The following is a 19,939-nucleotide window of genomic DNA, read 5'->3' as shown; positions in this document are numbered from 1 at the left end:
AGCCAGGGAAGAAGAGGTGCCTAAAGCCTAGAGCCTGGGGAATTCCTGGCAATCCAGTGGTTAGGATTCTGCACTTTCACTGCCATGGGCCTGGGTTTGGTCCCTGCTCAGGAAACTAAGATCCTGCAAACTTCAAGGCACAGCCAGAAAACAAATCCTAAAACCTGGAGACTTCCCTTGGCCCCTCTGAGGCTTTGAAGGGAGGGTGACCCACGGCATCTCCTGGAGATGAGCAGACTGTCCTCTTACGCCAGCCCCTGTGGCAGGTCAGCAGTCTAACTGGTGATGCAGTGAATTAAACACATCTTCAACTCCTTTTTCACTTCTCCCTTTGAAAAGTGAAAATCTATTGCCCTCCCCTTGGAAGAATGGAGTCTGTGAATCGCTGCGACCTGCTGTGACCATCAGAAGAAGGCAAGCGTACAATCTTCCAAGCTGCCCAGCTTCTGGTTTTGTCAGCCTGGGACACTCCCTCTGGGAACCCAGCCACCAGGCAGTCAGAAGCCACAAAACAGAGAAGCAAATTGCTTCCCACACTCATCAAGGGACCCAGTGAGTGCCCAGGTGGCAGCCAGCATGAACCGCCAGCCCCGTGAGTGAGTCGCCTGGGACGTTCCAGCCCATCGGACCACGTGCCAAGCAGAAGAACTGTCCTGCTGAGCCCAGGCCACCCCAGCACCGTGTGAGACCATCAGGGGTAGGCCTTGTTCCAAAGCACTGAGTAAAGGGGTAGTTCATTTCATAGTAAGGGATAAGCAAAACAGCCTGGTTCCACAGGATGATATCCTCTTGGACAGGGAAGATCTGGAAGGCAGTGTGTATGTGATGCACCTGGCTCTGCTGTGACGTGGCCAGATGGGAGCTCCCCGCTAGTGAGATGTCTCGTCTGAATCTTGGGGAGAGGGCATCTCTGGGGAGGGTGGGGTGTGTGGGATGGATTTCTGTGGTCCCCATGGGAGTGCAGGACAGGTGTTTCTCTCCACAGCACTTCTGGAATACCTCCATTTGTGAACACAATCATCTAGGCCTCTTCCCTGTAACTCCGACAGTAAAGAATCTGCCTGCAAGGCAGGAGACAAGGGTTCAGTTTCTGGGTTGGGAAGATCTTCTGGAGAAGGGAATGGCTACCCACCCTACTGTTCTGGCCTGGAGAATCCCACGGACAGAGAAGCCTGGCCGGCTACAGTCCACGGGGTCGCAAAGGGTCAGACATGACTGAGCGACTAAGCACACCCACATGCTCCTAGGTCTCTGGGTCCCCGTTGAGGTACTTGCCTGAAGCCAAGGGACAGATGTGTCTACACCAGAATCCGGGAGGAGAGAGTCTTGGAGCTGATGCCCAGTGAGCTAAGGGCTGGAAACACAGAAGCAGCCCTTTCCTACACACCTGATTTTTTTTAATGTTTTCGTTATTGAGTTGCAATGTCACTAATGTCTCTTTCTTTTTAGCAAATTACTGAACCTCTTCCTCATGAAGTTATCGAAGGAGGTAAATGTGAAAATATATGTACAGTTCTTGGCACAACCTACACAATTTAGCTACTCAATCAGGAAATACCATTTCCAAATTTATAGTGCTTTTGTTTCCACATTAAAATGGACCTTGACTCTGTAGTAGGTTTACCTCTGAAAAGGCAGCTAATTCTCATGTGGTATATTAGGTGACCATATTCATGAGTTATATTCGAACCTGTTGTTTTGATCCCATTTGGTATCTATGGAACTCTCCCTAAATCAAAGTGATCTTCATAAAGTCACAATGGTCTCTGTCCATCATGCTTTCTTAGACAGATAAAGGCTCTTAAAACTGTGCTGGTATTATCATTTATTTTTCAGCCTGACCTTTGGCAAAGGCAAAAAGTCTGCTAGTTTTTGGGATACCTAGTCTCCCATCAAGTGCAATGGATGGGAGACCTCAGATCCATTTACACCTGAAGAGGAGGTTTGCTTACCCCTCTCTTCGGTTTCAGGCCTCATGCTGCATGTGTATTGCCCCACAAACATGGCAATCAAACTTTCTTAAATCTTCCTTGCCTTTGACCAATTTCCATGGCAGATTTACCACATGTCTGAGTTTCCTAGGAGGCGAAATACCTTTGCACTCACCCAGTCGACGACACCAGAGCCAACTTTGAACTCTAGTTTGGAAAAACAAGACTTCTCTGGGGGTGGCTTGGCGAGGCAAAGGGAGGGCTGAAGGAGACACAACTCCACCGTTACTCGTTTTTTCAAAGAGTTAGAGGTGATGAGGCTGACAACGCTGAGGAGGGACAGAAGTTCTATTTCTGCAGGTTCCTTAAGGCAATGGAGGAAGCTCGGCGGCCACGGGAGTCTAGTTAATGAGCAGGTTATACAATATTCATTGTGTTGGGTTTAAGTCTTCAAACAGAACGTCTAATTGCGAGAAGAAAAAAAGTGCCGCTAAATTACAGATGTTAAGACAGCAAAGCTGGGGAAGAATTCCCTCTGTTGATAAAACCGTCCTTGCTCTGCTTCCTCCGCTAACTGCCCCCTGACAGGTGGAGGGGGGTGCGCAGTGAATCCATGTCCTCATCAACTACTCTCAGTAGCTCCGTTCTGGCTGAGACTCTCTACAGGGTGCAAGGGGAGCCCAGAGAGGCCTGGGACCACGGTTTTCTCAGAGGACTGTTTTCTTGCTACTCACAGAGGGAGCAATCCAGTTGCATTCACCTTCAACCAAAAACGAAACTGTTGTCTCCAATTCTCCGGACGCGCACGATCTCACCACCGTCACCCGTGGCAACCGCATCCGCGGCAGGCTCACGAAAGGACACTTCCATCCGCCTGCAGCAATACTGGGGGTGCAGGTAACGAAGGCCAACAACGACGGCCATGCCCAGCACGGCGGAGAGGCAGAGCAGGACGCCCAGCTGCGCAGCCCCGAGCTGGATCCCCCACGGGGCGCTGGCTCCCTCCTGCCCGAGCTCAGGTTTTGGGTTGGTCTTCCCGGGGTCTCCCACCCCAGCCACTCCATCGCCCTCCTCCACTCTGCGCTCCTTGTGCTTTGACCACGGCAGGAAGCTGGCAGAGGGCTCTAATGCCTGGGACTGGCCATCGGCAGTGGTGGGCCTGGAGGTGGCAGAGGTGTGGAGGGCAGGAGTGGGGGGGGCTGCCCCGGCCCCATGTCCAGTGAGCGCCCTGGAGGACCAGAGGCGAGGATGGGAGAGGTGGACAGTGTACAAAGGAGGCCTCGTCACTGTCCTATTAGAGGCCCTCATCTGGTCCTAGAAAAACAACCGGAAAAAGAAAAATCAAAGGAGCTAGTCTTCCCCACAAGCAGCTACTGAACTTTGCAACTATCCCAAGTTCCTTAAAAAACCCCAGGCAGCAGCTGAAAACCCAGCCTCATGCCTGCTCTTAAAAGAGCTCAGAGGAAAACACCCAAGCAGATAAATATGCACTTGTTATTGATGAGGACAAGGAGACTAATGGAAACCCCACCGACACAGCGTGGAGGCCAGTTACAAGAATAAACATAGGGTCCTATTAGAGGGTCCAGGACAATATGGGTGACTGTCATCTCCAACGGCTGAAAGCTCTGAGTGTGTCTTTTTATGCTAAGACCCCTGCAAAAGGGACCATTGAATCTTGCTGTAGGTTCCAATAAATTTGAGTAAGGATATTATACCATTTTATTTTGTGTTCCTTTTAAGACTTCAAAGGAATAGTAAATCATTGAGCATGTATATTTTATACTGCCCATTGATCTAACCTCTGGGACCATACAGGGTATTTTGAGGCCAATGTTATGAAGGTGGGCGAAGAGGAGAGAGGAATTATTAACCAAAGCTAACTGGGAAAACATATCATGAAAACCACCAGTTTCTGCAATTGCCAATAACTTCAGAGACACTGTGTATAATAGAAAGGCTAGCATTGATTGAGAAAAAAAAATGCTGTGTATATATCACACCCTGGCCTCCTTCTCACTGATTTTGGTTACTAGTCTAATAGCTATGATCACCCAGCGTGGAACTTCCCACTCTGGGATCAAAAATATCATACTCACTGCCTGTGTACAACGTGGCTGTTACCTGTTCATCCCTATCCGAGGGCAGACAAGTTTCCAGTGAATCAAAGCTTGGATCATTCTGAGTCCTAAAAGAAAGAGAAAAAAAGCTGAGAAGGAGTCACTAAGTATTCGGGTTTTTCCCTTACCTTTTATTATAAAAATCTTCTGAATAAAAATGTAGAATAATATAATGAACCCCCAGATATGTACCACGCAGGTTCAACAATTATTGATTCATGACTAGTCTTATTTTATCTCTCTTCCTGCCTACCTACTTTGCTTCCATGTTTGTTTGTTTTTTCCTTTAGAAATTTATTTACTTACTTGTTTATTTTAATTTTTACTTTGTATTGGAGTAGAGTCCATGAACAGGCTTCCCTGGTAGCTCAGCTGGTAAAGAATCTGCCTGCAATGCAGGAGACTCTGGTTCAATTCCTGGGTCGGGAAGATCCCCTGGAGAAGGGATAGGCTACCCACTCCAGTATTCCTGGTGGCTCAGACAGTAAAGAATCTGCCTGCAATGTGGGACACCTGGGTTCTATCTCTGGGTTGGGAAGATCCCCCAGAAGAAGGCATGGCAACCCACTCCAGTAGTCTTGCCTGGAGAATCCCCAGGAGCCTGGCAGGCTGCAGTCCGTGGGGTCCCAAAGAGTTGGACACGACTGAGCCGCTAGGCGCAGCACAGCGCAGTCTGTCAACAGTGCTGTGTTGGTCTCACACGTGCATCAGAGTATACAGCTCTCCATTCCTTTTCAAATTCTCTTCCCATTTAGGTTATTACAAATATTGAGTAGAGTTCCCTGTGCTATACAATAGGGCCTTGTTGGTTATCTCTTTCAAATACAGCAGTGTGTACATGTCAGTCCCCAAATCCCAACCTGTCCCTCTCCTCACCCCCCACCCCTGGTAACCATAAATTCATTTTCTAAGTCTGGGAATTTGTTTCTGTTTTGTAAATAAGTTTGTTTATATCACTTTTTTAGATTCCACATATAGGCAGTATCATATGATGTTTGTCTTCCTCTGTCTGACTTAATTCACTTAGTATGATAATCAAAAAGCCATGCTTCCTATCACTGTTGTGTGTACTGATAATAGTATACTTCTTGGAAACACTGGAGTTTGCAGTTGGGGGCTGGAGAGGGAATGGAGAGGGAGGTGAGTGAGGATGGCAGCAAAGACCCACTGAATCCTTTTATTGATTTATATACTTTATATTTATATATTATATACTTATAATTTTATGTATCTAAATATGTAACCTACATTTATATTTTATTTATAGCAGCATCTCAGAGACCTCAGCCAAAACAGCACCGTTTCCCAAGATAATCTCCCTACCCAGCCCTTCTACAATGAGTGCTTCTCATGCACTTAAGAGTAAATACGGTTGAGATCTTTTTCCATCTGATAGCAGGAAGGTTACATCTCCTTGGCACCCTTGTATTTGGCTTCACCCCACCACCTGTCCCGAATGGCCCACCCCTGATCAATCACCTGTGGCCGGTGCTGAAGCTGGAAGCAAAGCTCTCTGCGGAGAAGTCCCTGAGGGCCACAAGCCTCTCCAGATCCTGGACATCCAGGGATGGTTCCAGGGTTGGGCTGCTGTCCCTGCTGGGGTGATGGCCATCGCTGACTACAGTAGCTGTGTGTGAAGATGCTTGGAATGGAGTCTCTGCGGCCCCAAGGAACCCTGTCACCCAAACACTGGTAGGAACAGGATCCAAGCTGTCCTCTTCTGCAGCTCCAGTTACGGCCACAGCAGAGACATCTGTGTGCTGCTGAAGAAGAGTGATGGGGAGACTTGGAGCCAAGTGGAGGCCCAGAGACACTGCGAAGAAAGAGGGAGAAACCATCCTTGTGTCGATTAGCACACAGCTAGGACCATGGGCTGAATGCCAGAGTCTTCAAGGTGCCTGAGGACAGACCATCAAGTGTGAACCACTCAAGAGCATCAACTAAGGATCGTCTGGAGCTTCCCAGGTGGCATTAGTGGAAAAGAACCCGCCTGCCAGTGCAGGAGACGTAAGAGATGGGGATTCGATCCCTGGGTCAGGAAGGTCCCCTGGAGAAAGACATGGCAACCCACTCCAGTATTCTTGCCTGGAGAATCCCATGGACAGAGGAGCCTGGAGGGCTACAGTCCAGGGGAACAAAGAGTTGGACACAACTGAAGTGACTTAGCACTCACAGAAGGATCATCTGCTCAGTAATAGAAACCCCTGACCAAGTAGAAATAGAAACCCCTAACTAAGCACCCAGTTTTTCTTTTTTTTTTTTTTTTAAGAGTAAGCTCCTAGCCCTTCTGCGCTTGTGCATCCTTTAAAAAAATTTATTTATTTATTTATTTGACTGCTTCAGGTCTTAGTTGCAGCATTCAAAGCCTTAGTTGCAGCATGTGGGATCCAGTTCCCTGATCGGGGATCAAACCCAGACCCCCAGCACTGGGAGCCTGAAGTCTCAGCCCCTGGACCCCCAGGGCAGTCCCTGGGCTTGTGCATCCTTAACAGTCAGCAAGCAGAGGAAAGGGAAACCACTGTGACCACTCTGTTTTCTTACTTCTGCCCCAAACTGCTTCTTGCTAAGAAAAAAGGTGGGATCCTACAAAAACCAGATTTCTTTTTAAAGCTCTAGGTCTTTCTTGCCGTGGGATTAAGGCTAAAAGTTTCCCCCGTCATGACAGGGACTCAAGTCCCGGCTATGGACAGAGGCGGGATCACTGCCCTCCGCTGTCTCCTCTCCCACCTGTGATGAGCGGACACGGCCCAGAGCATCAGAAACGGGGCCGCAAACGACCAGGCACAGGTTTTGGAGTCATTGTCTGGATTCAGCTCTTTACTCTGCCAATTCCTGAATAGGGCTAAGTCCTCCAGAGTGTCAGTTTCTTCTTTTGAAAAATGAGACCAATAATGGTACATGGGGTAGAACTGCTGAGAGGGGGGAGTGAAATCATTGCTGTAGATGCGTGAAGCCCAGGGCCTGGTTCAGATGCAAAGTGCACTACGCGTTCACCTCAATGGTCAGCAGGGTGACCATGATGCTGTTCACAAAAAGAGTGCTGGGAGAAGTTTCTCTGGCCAGGGCTCTAACTGGGTTGAATTGAACAATGATAACAAAAAAAATTGTGACACTTTGTTCTCATGCCTTTATTACTCAAAAATAGGGAGACTGAAGTGAAAAATAAAGAAAACGTACACAGACACACAGAATTTAGCAAAAATCAAGACACTTTTACTCCTGCCTGAACTCTGAATGCACTCAGATGCTTCCTGCAGACCCACTGCGTGCTGGACCTTGTTGTGGGTGCTGGGGATGCAGAAGTGATACAGGTTGCTAACTGTTGCTTCTGAACTCAAAACCTAGGAGGACAGACTCCTGCCTGCCCAACCTTATGAATCACAGCTTGGTCAGAGCTTTAATACCAGAGCTAAAGAAAGCAATTACATTTGCCTACCAAGAAGCAAGGGGGAAAGGTTCACAAAGGGTCAAAGGAGACATCAGAACTGCTGCTTGGAAGGTAAACAGTTCATCACGAGAAGCAGTTCTGTTTAAGGAAATGTCAGGAGGCAAACATAGAGGCATAAAAGTAGGTCATGCCCAGTGGGGTCAGGTAGGACCCTAAAGAGTCCCAAAGCTCTGTTGGAAAATAAGTTTGAGAAATACAATATGCTATCTTCCCATGGGAAAACTCATCATTCCCATTTACCTACTAAAGTCTTATAGTTAAAGCAATTCACTCCACTTTGTTAGATGATACCTCTCCCAATGCATGTGCGTGTACACATACACACACACACACCCACACACACACATACACATGTTTTTCCTTTGGGAAACACTGGGGTTTGTGTAGAGGAATGGGTTGGATAACAGGCAGAAGCAGAGAGAAGGAGTGTGAGCAACTTGATGACATGTTGACCTGCAGCTGCTTAGACTGCCAGTCCCAGGGGACAAGGTGCCCAGCAGGGTCACCCATCAGAGAGACTTTGCAGAATCAACAGGACCCATCTTCCAGAAGCCTCACTTTCACTCCTATTCATCTTCAAACAAACATGTTAGTCACTCAGTCATGTCTGACTCTCTGCGACCCCATGAACTATAACCCGCCAAGCTCCTCTCTCCATGGCATTCTCCAGGCAAGAATACTGGAGTGGGTTGCCATTCCCTTCTCCAGGGGATCTTCCTGACCCAGGGATTGAACCCAGGTCTCCTGCATTGCAGGCAGGCTCTTAACCATCTGAGCCGCCAGGGATCCCCACCCATGCTTGGGATCCAAATGCAACATTTGCATGATTGATAACTTGATACAGGAGACTTCAAACCCATGTTGGGTTTGCAGGGTCTTCTTAAGGCCACGCTCTCAGACCCTGAGAGCTTTTCTCTGCTTTTGGGAGCATCTAGGTGGAGAGGTTGGAGGAGCAGTGCAGGGCAGTGGGGAGAAGACAGATGTTTTGGTCATAGGCAGTGGGTGGCCCTGGGTTGGCTCTGATCCTGGATCTGCTGGACTAGGAAAGTCAGGGATTCAAATCATGTGCTGGCCTTATTATGTTAGCCCAGAATAAAAGAAAGAATATAGGAAGATGGGATCAAATGGTTTAAAGGTTGGATCTTCTGTACAAGTGATTGGATGCCTTTATGAAGGCACCTGTTCAGAGCACTTAACTAGAAATAAATAACGAAAATAAGTTTCATTTCATCAGGAATTTTCAGCTGCTTTAGGTTTCTTTAGCTGCTTAGGTTTTTTTTTCATTTATTTTTATTAATTGGAGGCTAATTACATTTTTTTATTGTCTATTTGTATTTGTTTTTTCAGAAGTTCATGGGCCAATAGAATCTAAAGTCACATGATAAGCCTGGAAAAAAATTCATTGCCGTTACAACAGCCTGATTCTGTCCTCCAACCCAAACTGCAAAGAGTCATCTACCTACCTCAGAAAGTAATGATCAAAATTGGATGAGCTTTTATTTAAAAAAGAAAAAGAAAGGATTATTTCTGGTGCTCCCCATTTAGTCTCAGGGGCCCAGGAAAAATGGGTGAAATATTGTGGAAATTGATTAGGTCAGGGGGTTGGGGGCGGGTGGCTATTTTTTTATTTTGCAGCTCAGATGCAGCACTCCAGGGCCCAGCTTCACCTGTGAGGTTGAGTGGGACAAAGTGTGTTCATTGCAGAGAACCCTGAACTTGCAAGCAATCCCCGCAACCCCCACGCACAGCTGTGCGATCAATCATGTCCCCAGGAACTGTTGACACTCCCAAGACAGCTGTCTATAGCTTGAGCCCCAGGAACTGGAAACTGGCAGGAGTCACTTTTAAGTGAATGTAAGTCACAGTGAAAAGAACGCTGCCCATCAGGCTGGTGAGTGCGGCGGGAAGCGGTACCTGGGATGGTTCCTTCCACGTCCTCCAGCCTCTGCCGAGAGGCTGGCATCGGCAAGCCAGGCTCCAGGTGGCTGTCAGAATGGGTTCTGCTGTGTGTCTGTTGAGACACGACAGATGATTCGATCTTCACCCAGTAAACGAAATACGACTGGACTACAGATAAACTGTAGAAAAAGAAAGCAGAGTGATTGGAAGATTTGGTCTTCCTTAAGTCATACCTGGGGCCATCCTAATAGAAAGGAGAGAACAAACGAAAAGTTAAAGAAGTACACAAGTCTATAGGGATAGAAAAGCTTAGAGAGACATGATCGTGTTACTCCATTGGGCGACTTCATTCTTTTTAGAAACAAAAGCTCAACAGCAGCCAATAATTAAAATAGGAGACAACAGGTACAAATCAATTACTCTCTTGAATAAATATAATCTTTAAGAATCATTTTGACTAAAAACTACCTTCTAGAACTGCCCTTCTAGAACTTCTAGAATTTCAGTCTAGAACTGAAATTAAAAGACTCTTGCTCCCTGGAAGAAAAGCTATGACAAACCTAGACAGCATATTAAAAAGCAGAGACATTATTTTGCCAACAAAGGTCCATTTAGTCAAAGCTATGGTTTTTCCAGTAGTCATGTATGGATGTGAGAGTTGGACTATAAACAAAGCTGAGTGCTGAAGAATTGATGCTTTGAACTGTGGTGTTGGAGAAGACTCTTGAGAGTCCCTTGGCCTGCAAGGATATCCAACCAGTCCATCCTAAAGGAGATCAGTCCTGAATATTCATTGGAAGGGCTGATCCTGAATCTGCAACTCCAATACTTTGGCCACCTGATGCAAAGAACTGACTCTCTGGAAAAGACCCTGATGCTGGGAAAGATTGAAGGCAGAAAGAGAAGGGGACAACAGAGAATGAGATGGTTGGATGGCATCACCAACTCAGTGGCCATGAGTTTGAGTAAGCTCTGGGAGTTGATGATGGACAGGGAAGCCTGGCATGGTGCAGTCCATGGGGTTACAAAGAGCTGGACACGATTGAGTGACTAAACCGAGCTGACTGAGAGCTGTCCACTCCAGAGGTTTCATCTTCAACTGTGCTCATTCCCCATTATTGGTGTGTTGTGAATTGAATTACACTATTCATTGAAAATTTTATAATTCTGTTGTACAATGGTATGATCCTATTGGAGTTGTAAATGCTATTGAAAATGAGAGGTAAATCATTCATAGTCTAAATAATATTTTGAATACATAGTGCCTCCCTTCAGTAAAAATCATCTGTACCGACTTGATCTTATTCATCCTTTCCCCTAATTTCACCAAAGCAGGGATTACGGGCAAGTACCACTTTTCTCACTGTAAGTATTCAGAAGACAGTTATACAAATAAGATGAATTTAGCTGAAGTCACCCAGAGAGTGGGCAGGTAAAAGTGTCATCAACACGTTGATGTTAGGGTGGGGAAGGATCCTGGGGTGACATCATGTGGGGGACCCAGAGATGCATCTGATAAGTGATGCAGCTCCTTTTCCTGTCAATGGAGATCATGGCTTCTGATCTACTTCCACTGTTGCACAGAGAAGCTACTATGGTAAGTCTAAAAATAGAGGAAGATGGGGATTGACCCGTATACACTATTTATACTGTGTATAAAATAGATAACTAATGAGAACCTACTGCATAGCTCAGGGAACTCTACTCCATGCTCTGTGGTCACCTAAATGGGGAGAAAATCCAAAAAAGAGGGGATATATGTATGCATATAGCTGATTCCGTTTGCTATACAGCAGAAAATAACACAACATTGTAAAGCAACTACACTCCAATAAAAATTAATTAAAAAAAAATAAGTAGTACATGAAAAGCAAAAACATTTTAAAAACTAGAAATGGAAGGGCTTTGAGAAATAAAAGTAATTGTACAGACCCAAGGGTTTCATACACCACCTTGCACTGGAACCAAAGTCCTGGCAGGGGCGAGTTACACCAAAAGTCAGGTGGGTTCTGGCCTTTCCAGATCATCAGCCATCAGGGCACGGGTCCTGCTCGCTGTGTTAGGGCACCAGGAAGCGATGGAAAAGGGACCCTTATGGGTGGGGGCCACATACCTCATCGCTCACATTCCCTAGTACCGAGGGGACAGCCTGCAGGGGAAGCCCGGGGTCTGGATGCCCCCACCCTCCGGCACATCCTCCTCTTCTGTACACGAGGGTGCGGAGAAGGAAACTAAGGAGGACGACGACCACCACCACCTGTGTGGGCTCTGTCGTGTCCGACCCTTTGTGACCCCACGGACTGCAGCCCATCAGGCTCCTCTGTCCAAGGGATCTTCTTGGCAATAATACTGGAGTGGGTCACCACTTCCTCCTCCAAGGAATCTTCCCAACCCAAGGATCGAACCTGTGTCTCCTGTATTGGCAGCGATTCTTTACCACGGAGCCACAAACCCTCTCCTAAAAACCAAACCAAATAAAAACAATTCACTTTCTTGGTACATGTGAATGTTTGAAAAGAAGGACAACGCCAGTATCTCACTTTGAGGAATGATGCTGTTTGTATAAAGCTGATGGTTGCCAGGAACTGGTTCACGCACTTGGCACACACTGGCTCTTCGACCTTAGACAACCCCACGAGGCGGGCGTTATGATCACACCCACGTGATGGACAAGAAGCTGAGGCACAGAGCTGTCAGCAGTTCTCCCCGGGCCCAGCAAGTATCCCCTGTCTGCCTGCTTCTGTCTCTGGGCTCTCTCTGGACTCTGCCACCTGCAGCTCTTTTGTCCCCTACTGAGAATTTTCTGGAGAGACTGGCCAAGGTGCATCTGCGCCCAGGGACTAGGGACATCACACCCTCCTAGACCATGGATAATCACACAGAATGGAGTTGAGGGCAATTTAAAAAAAAACTCATCACCTATCTAGACTCTCCAGGAAGGGCAGTCCCAGTGACCCTGTCCTTATTATAAGGTGGGGGTGGGAACCAAGGAAGTGTGTGGAGAAGTCCCCTCCCTTCATAGTGGACCCAGAACTTAACTCTCTTACAAGAACCTGATGCTCCCCACGGGCTGGGCAGGGGCCCGCCACTCGAACGCCAGGTTTCTCTTCCGGGACTTGTCTGCGTGGGTGACTGTGTCAGCCTCTTCAAAGCAAGCTATCAGTTTGGAATGAGGAGGAATGAAGACGAAAGTGCCAGCTATCTGATGATCAGACACTCGTCGGGCCTGGAGTAGAAAGCCCATGAAATCACGACTGCTCCTCACGGCCACTGCAACAGAAAACGTCCATCAAGGTCAACATCCTGGAAGGAACAGCACTGGGTGACTTTATATGAGTATTTTTCAAAATAAAAAGCTTAGGACCAGTCCAGTCCCCAGAAAGTAAACAATTCATTAGGGGGGAGAAAAAGGTTGAAGTGCTATTTCACACCCCAAATAAATTCTGTTTGGAACAAAGGCGTGTAAAAATGAAATACAAAAGAACTAGAAACACTGGTTTGGCTTTTTGCTGTTTTGTTTTTGGTTTTGTTTTTAATATTGGAGTTAGGAGTGTCTCTCTAAGCAAACCTCAGTACCCATAATGGGAAAAAAATGATTTCTTAAAATTCTCAACATAGAAGAAATCAGAACACAAGGGATAAACTGAGAAAGATGTCTGCAAGATACAACAGGCAAATATACAAAGAGTTATAGTGAATTAACAAAAAGATGACCAAACCGAAAATTACCACCAGAGACAGAAAATAAAACAGGCTCAATCACAATGGTTAAAACAACTATAAATGAGACACGACTTTATATCTATCTTATTAACAAATTTCAAAATGTGTAAGTATAACCAGTATTGATAGCACAACAGAAAGACCAGGACACTCATTCAGAAGCGCTAGGACTGTAAACCATGCAACTCTTTGAGGGAGGGCCTTGATAATATTTTATGTGTTTTTTTTAATCCCCACACCAACAATAGAACAATGTGATTGGATAAAACCATAGAGAGAGAATCAATTTTATTTCCATTTATCACCTCTAATTCCCATCTAAAGAGGCAGCATCCATCAGAAGAGAGCGGAGCCAACAGCACGGAGCTTGAGTTCCCTGTAGCAAAATAGTGTCCTGTCTACACTGAGCTACCAGCTTCAACAGCAGTGACTTTCTTTGCTGCTTTCTTCCAGCTGGTTCCTTGGGAGCTTGGCCCAAGGTAGGCAGGGGTGACTCTGAAGTGTGTGTCTGTGCGTTGGGAGGGGCTGGGGTGGATGGTGGAAAGGGTACCCCTGGGGGACGACCCTCAATCACCGACTACGCCTCCTCCATTCTCCTGAGGGATGATTCAGAACTGTGTATCTTGTGGTTTCTCAAAGGGCCATCACTGGAGTTGGATCCCAGGGTGTTGCCCACAGCAGCAACCCACTCTATTTCACACCCCGTATTAGTGTTTCTTTCTTCCCTATCACCCCATTCCCTTTTTCATCAATGCTTCTTGGGTCATTTCCCAAATAAACCACCTGCACACAAGTTCTCACTCTGCTTTTCTAGGCATCTGAACTAAAATAGCAGGAAATGCCCTTTTCACCCCTCAAATAACTTTAGTTTTAAATAAGGAGGAAAAAAGTCTATTTCTCACACATATTTGATATGGGGCATTTGTTCAGGGTAACTATATTTATATCTTACAATAAAGACAAAAAAATTTTATAAGGCCATTTGTACCCTCTTCTACTATAAAGATTAATATCAATATAAGATTAGTTATATGATTTTAATGATGCAAATATATCATGATTTATGGCTGCAACTAGAGACCATCATACTGAATAAGTGAAAGTGAAAAGTGAAAGTGAAAGTTGCTCAGTCTTGTCCGATTCTTGGCGACCCCATGATCTATACAGTCCATGGAATTCTCTAGGCCAGAATACTGGAGTGGGTAGCCTTTCCCTTCTCCAGGGGATCTCCCCAACCCAGGGATCAAACCCAGGTCTCCCACATTGCAGGCAGATTCTTTATCAGCTGAGCCACAAGGGAAGCCCAAAAATATCAGAGTGTGTAGCCTATCCCTTCTCCTGCAGTAAGTCAGAAAGAGAAAGACAAATACCATATGATATCACTTATATGCAAAATCTAAAAGAGGGCACAGAGGAAACTCACAGACTCACAGACATAGAGATCAGACTTGTGGTTGCCAAGCGGGGGCGGGTAGGGGAGGGCTGGGCTGGGAGTGTGGGGTTAGCAGATGCAGACTATCACACACAGAATGGATAAACAACAAGGTCCTACTGTATAGCACAGGGGACTGTATTCACTAGCCTGAGATAAACCATAATGGAAAAGAATGTTAAAGTGAATGTGCATTCTCATAGAACTGAGTCACTTACTGTACAGCATAAATTAATATCACGTTGTAAATCAACCATACTTCAGTAAAAAAAATAAACAACAACAACAACAAAAAGACAATAAATATTTCATGCTTTCTTGGGTACATAATTTCTTCTTAGGATTAAACCAAACTATAGCCCGGGAAACTCTTCCCTGGGACAAACACAACCTGGAATTTGTCCCTGGGCCTGGGGGCTCCTGGTGGGAGTCAGGGGATGTCTCGAAGCCTCTCCCATACATACCTGAGACCGTGGCACCCGGTGAGTAGGAAGGGCTGCCGGTGAGGACGGTGATGTGGTGGGTCCCAGGGCTCTGAGTCCGGGCTGGGATGTGCTTGGGCCGCATGTCCGCACAGGCCACCGCGCCAGCCCCGTGGGAGAAGGCGGAGGAGCTGGGCACCAGGCAGAGGGCGGCACAGGCCCAGCCCGTGAGGGCGGCGGGCACCCCCATCCTGCCCTCTCCTGCGTCCCGCGGAACAGCAGCTTCAATCCGGGTGCTATTAGGAAAAGCAGGTGATGTCTTTCTGAAGGTGCCTGACCTGACTGAATCCCACACTGCCTTTATCCCCTGAAATACCTTTGGTGCCCCATTCCCAGATTGCAAGTGCTCAAGATCAAAAAAAGATGTGCCACATTACTATACAGAAAATAGATGACCAAGAAGGACCTACTGCAATAGCACAGGGAATTGTACTCAACATTTTGTAATAACCTAAAAGGGAAAATAATCTGAATGAGAATACATATATCATATATATATGTCGATAAATCTGAATCACTCCGCTGTATACCCAAAACTAACACAACACTGTAAATCAATTATACTTCATTTTTTAAAAAAAAGAATAGCTCTTTAAAATAGCGTTTAAAAAAATCAATGTGGAAATGACCAATAAATATAGTTAGAGCAACTTGTTAACTAAAAAAAAAATCAACTAAATTAAAGTTTAAATGTGAAAAAAGGAAACTGCAAGAAAAAAGAAAAAAAGATGTGCCAGACTATAGGAAGTGCTTCATTTCTAAACCCTCTTTTTTAAACTCTCTTCTTGTAATTTTTTTGTAAGAATGCCTCTTTTTAAAGAGAGGCTATGCTAATTACATCAAAGAAATAAGACCAGAAAATGTTTGAATCCTAACGTGAACTCCTTACAAACTGCCTGATATCCAAGGACAATGTGAGCTGTAATATATTATAGCTGAAGTGAGACACCCAATGTTCCAATATGGGCAGGCAGCCTGGCATATGGTGGCTTGGTTTAGCATCTTATCTTTCTAATTGCAAATTACAGAGTTAAATGCTACAAATCTTCTGCCAACTATCAATTATTTAGGGAGATTGTTGAATTTGCAATGCTTTGCTAGCTCCTGTCTTTTCTCCTATTGACAAGTTTTAGATATTTCACTACTCTTTCACAGAGAAGAGGAGCAAAAAAAGTTATACCCAAGCCCATCCATTTTATGCCTTGCTAAGTATAGTGAGAAAACACACACATACAAACACACACACACACACACACACACACTGGCTCAGGAGTAGAATAAAATATCTGGGTAAAAATAACACTTATAGAGTAAATATTTCTGTTTATACCATGAATGCCCATCAATAGAAAGAATTAAAAGCTGACTGTCAAAGAAGTTCACAGATGAAAATAAAGTGAGAAAAAAAAAAAAAAAAAGAAAAGAAAGTGAGAAATAGCAAGTAACACAGATGAAAAGCTCTCTGAATAAAGATTTGGGGCTAGCAGGCATTTTTTTAAAAATAGCTGCTTGTTTTTATAGTTCTATGCACATAAAAGTTCTTTTAATACTGTGATCTAAGGAACAATGTGAAGCAACAACAGCTCTTCTCTTTAATAGGCTGGCTTTAAAAGGTAAAAATAAAATATAAACATTTAGTGGAATTAGCTATGAAATCAGTAGACTAAGGAGGTAATCCAAACAACCAAATCATCAAGTGTCATCTACTACCATCCTTTCTTGAAACCATCAATGTCACCATCCTTTACACTGACCAGACACAGGGGGTGCAGGTTATCGTCTATATAGAAGGTGACTTTCTTAGAACTGTCCTGAGTCCTTAAGACAATGCCTTTCTCTGGTAGGTTTGTTCTCCATAAGAAAGTAAGGGTCAAAATCCCTGCACTACCAAGGGCTGCTCCTACAGATTTCCAGACATTTCCAGAAGATGATGAACAAGGAGCTATAAAAAGTATATTCTCAGCTGAGGGGACTAAGGGCCCTTCTGAAGGACAGCAAGCCTTTACACAGACCACACCCTCAGAGACTCTCTTGCTGGTAGAAGGCGGTCTCCTCCCGACAGAGGCAGACCAAACACAGATGTCTATGGAGGAGGCAGGGTGAGTACCAGGTCCCACAGATCAGGCCCAAAACCATATATTTCATCCTTCTCCTCCTTTGATCTTAAAATGTCTTCCCCATCAGCACCTTGTCTATCTGAACCAGAAAAATAGCCACTTACCTAGGAACACATTTTTCCTGAGGCTTGACGGAACAGTTTCCCCTCCTAGAGCTGCACAGACACATCCTTTAAACAAGTTCATTCTTCTCCTTTCAGTTTCTCCTTGAATGGGCAGGACAACAGCTGTTACTGCTAATCCTCAGCGTCCCCAGGAACTGTCCCTTGGAGTCCAAATCCAGCCTTAATCGCATTGGTTTTCCCCTAAGGTCACATACACGTCCTCAGGTACAGTTTCCACGTCAACATTGCTCAAGCCTGTGTGGAGATCTGGAAAGAACTGGGACTGGTTTTGCACACAACTTCCTTTGGAATCCTCAGCAGGAGCCCCTTGCCTAGGGGAGAATGATCCAATCAAACAAACCTCAGAGATCTCTGCTTCTGAGTCAACATAGGCTGAAGAAGGTGTCCTGGGTGAAATGGGGTTGAGGCCGTGGCCAGAGTGCAATGTTTGGGACCAAGAAGTCCCACATAGCATATTCCCTTCCCATCAATTGCACTGAAGCTGGGATTCATGTGCGCATGCAACAAGAATCACCCAAGACCCTTGATAATAGTGCAGAGCCATGGATCACTGGTTCTCAATGTGGAGTTCCCAGAGCACGACATCACCATCACCTGGGTGCCTGCTGCAAGTGTAGGTTCCTGGACCTCACTCCAGACCCACTGGAAAAGCAGCTCTGGGGTGGGACTGAGTCATCTATGGTTGAGGTAGTTCTGACATGAGCAGAGTTTGAGAAGCACTGATACAGATTCCCCAGGTTTCTTTCCAGACCTGTGAAATCAGACTGTACCAGAGGGAGTTCTGGAAACCCGTATTTTTATTACACACCCAGGAGACAGGAGACTCTTGTGACCAGGCGAGTTAGGGAAATTCTGGTTGAAAAATCACCACCAAGCCTCTGGGAGGACCCAGCCCACCTGGAAGTTTGTTAATAGAGTCAGGCTCCTGAAAGGACTATGGACTCACTACGAGTGTCATGAACATGGGTATGTGAACGCCTCCTTTGTGTTAAGCACTTTGCACTTGTGTGTATGCACACACTCACTCAGTCGTCCAACTCTTTGTGACCCCATGAACTGTAGCCCACCAGGCTCCTCTGTCCTTGGGGATTCTCCAGGCAAGAATGCTGAAGTGGGTTGCCATGTCCTCCTCCAAGGGTCCTTTCCAACACAGGGATCAAATTCACATCTCCACACATTTATAGGCACAAACAAAGAGTTCAGACACAAATCCAGAGCAATAGATACAGCAAAATGGAGGAGACTCACAAGGCTGCAGAGTGTATGATTCTATTTATATAACATTTTGAAAAAGGCAAGATTATAGAAGAGGAATAGGTCAGTTGTTGCCAGAGGCTGGGGTTGTGGGGAGAAGTGACTCCAAAGGGCTGCACCATATTGCAACTATACTGCAATATATAAATTATACTTCAATAAAAATTTTAATTAAAAAAATTAGTGCAGGATGTCCTAGGGAGACTCGGAGCCTGGACAGTGCAGGGCAACATGGGGCGGGGGCTCCGGAGAGAGTAGCAGGTGGACCATTAGGCCTCATCTCCACTCCAGACAGTCCGAATGAAACCAACGACTCAGTGGGCAAAGCATCAATTCAGAGACTGCAGGTCCAGCCCCATCATGTCGGTTTGGGGTCCAAGTTGCTCAGGTGGCCTCAGCAAGTCTAAGTGAGACCCTCCTCTCTGCGGACAGCAGGGGAGGCTGGCTTCCTCAGCCAGGACTACAGTGTTCCCCGTGCTGGGGAAACCACACTCGTCGAATCTGGCTCCTCCGAGCCTCTGTCCCACCAGGAAGGAGAAAATCTCAGTCTTCTGTTAAGTCAGAACAGAATCTGGGGGGCCCAGAAAACTAGGGTGAGGGTCTCCCGTCGCCTTCATTATCCTGGTTTTCCGAGCTCACAAGGTCACCTGAATGCTGTGGCTCGGATGCTGTGGTGCAGAGAAAGACTCATGTCTCCAGCCAGGCTGGGCCTGGACCTCGCCCAACACACTGTGTGGCTTTTGCCCTTTGAAGTTCTCCCGGCTTCACCAGGTCCCACACGAGTGGGGCACAGATGTCTGATGCTGGGAAAGAGAGCGGGTAGCCGCTCTCTTCCCCAGCCCTCTCTGCTCCCTTCCTAGTCTTGGGGACAACCGGCTCTCCCCTCTCCCCGCCACAGCCTCCCACCCCTGCACCTGCTCGGGTCACCTGGCATAATCTACCCACCACAGAGAGAGGGCTCATGTGCCAACACTTCTGCTTTGGCCCCATAATGAAAACACCCCTGATGTATGATTCTCAAGAGACCACTCCCCCGTTAGAGCTGCTGCTGCTGCTGCGGCCAAGTCGCTTCAGTCGTGTCCGACTCTGTGCGACCCCATAGACGGCAGCCCACCAGGCTCCCCCGTCCCTGGGATTCTCCAGGCAAGAGCACTGGAGTGGGCTGCCATTGCCTCCTCCACCCCGGTTACAGAAGGGGTGGCAAACAGCTGAAGAGCACAAGGTGGCTACAAGTAGTCCTCACCCAGGCTGATCCTGTTGTTGGAAACCAGGAGGCGCGATCTTCCTCGCCTGCCACACCCACAGCCCCTGCTGAGCTGACGGCGCTCCCCGGGCCTCTCTGGACGGTCAGCGAATGAGTACTGACGCCCCCAGCAGCACCACTGTTATCGCATTTTATCTTGGGAAA

General features: G+C 46.4%; 1 protein-coding gene across 1 annotated transcript; it reads right to left on the bottom strand.

Annotated features, from left to right (window-relative positions):
• Positions 1 to 1,702: 1,702 nt before the first annotated feature.
• REELD1 (reeler domain containing 1) lies at positions 1,703 to 19,400 on the bottom strand. Its single transcript, XM_043902558.1, has 7 exons — positions 17,257 to 19,400; positions 15,018 to 15,271; positions 12,446 to 12,668; positions 9,414 to 9,577; positions 5,531 to 5,864; positions 4,056 to 4,119; positions 1,703 to 3,245 (listed from the first exon to the last, which is right to left on the bottom strand). The coding sequence occupies exons 1-7, from the start codon at positions 17,319 to 17,321 to the stop codon at positions 2,694 to 2,696; spliced, it is 1,656 nt and encodes a 551-aa protein (XP_043758493.1). The 5' UTR covers positions 17,322 to 19,400; the 3' UTR covers positions 1,703 to 2,693.
• Positions 19,401 to 19,939: the final 539 nt, after the last annotated feature.

The sequence above is a fragment of the Cervus elaphus genome, chromosome 5, assembly GCF_910594005.1.
Source record: "Cervus elaphus chromosome 5, mCerEla1.1, whole genome shotgun sequence".
Lineage (NCBI taxonomy): Eukaryota > Metazoa > Chordata > Mammalia > Artiodactyla > Cervidae > Cervus > Cervus elaphus.
This window is presented reverse-complemented; position numbering and strand designations above follow the sequence as displayed.

Excerpts from the sequence above, each read along its gene's own strand:
- REELD1 (XM_043902558.1), bottom strand. The coding sequence starts at position 17,321 with ATGTGTCTGTGCAGCTCTAGGAGGGGAAACTGTTCCGTCAAGCCTCAG. Across the intron at positions 4,120-5,530 it reads AGCTTCAGCACCGGCCACAG|GACTCAGAATGATCCAAGCT; the intron begins GTGATTGATCAG and ends TCTTTCTTTTAG. Across the intron at positions 3,246-4,055 it reads CCTCGGATAGGGATGAACAG|GACCAGATGAGGGCCTCTAA; the intron begins GTAACAGCCACG and ends TTGTTTTTCTAG.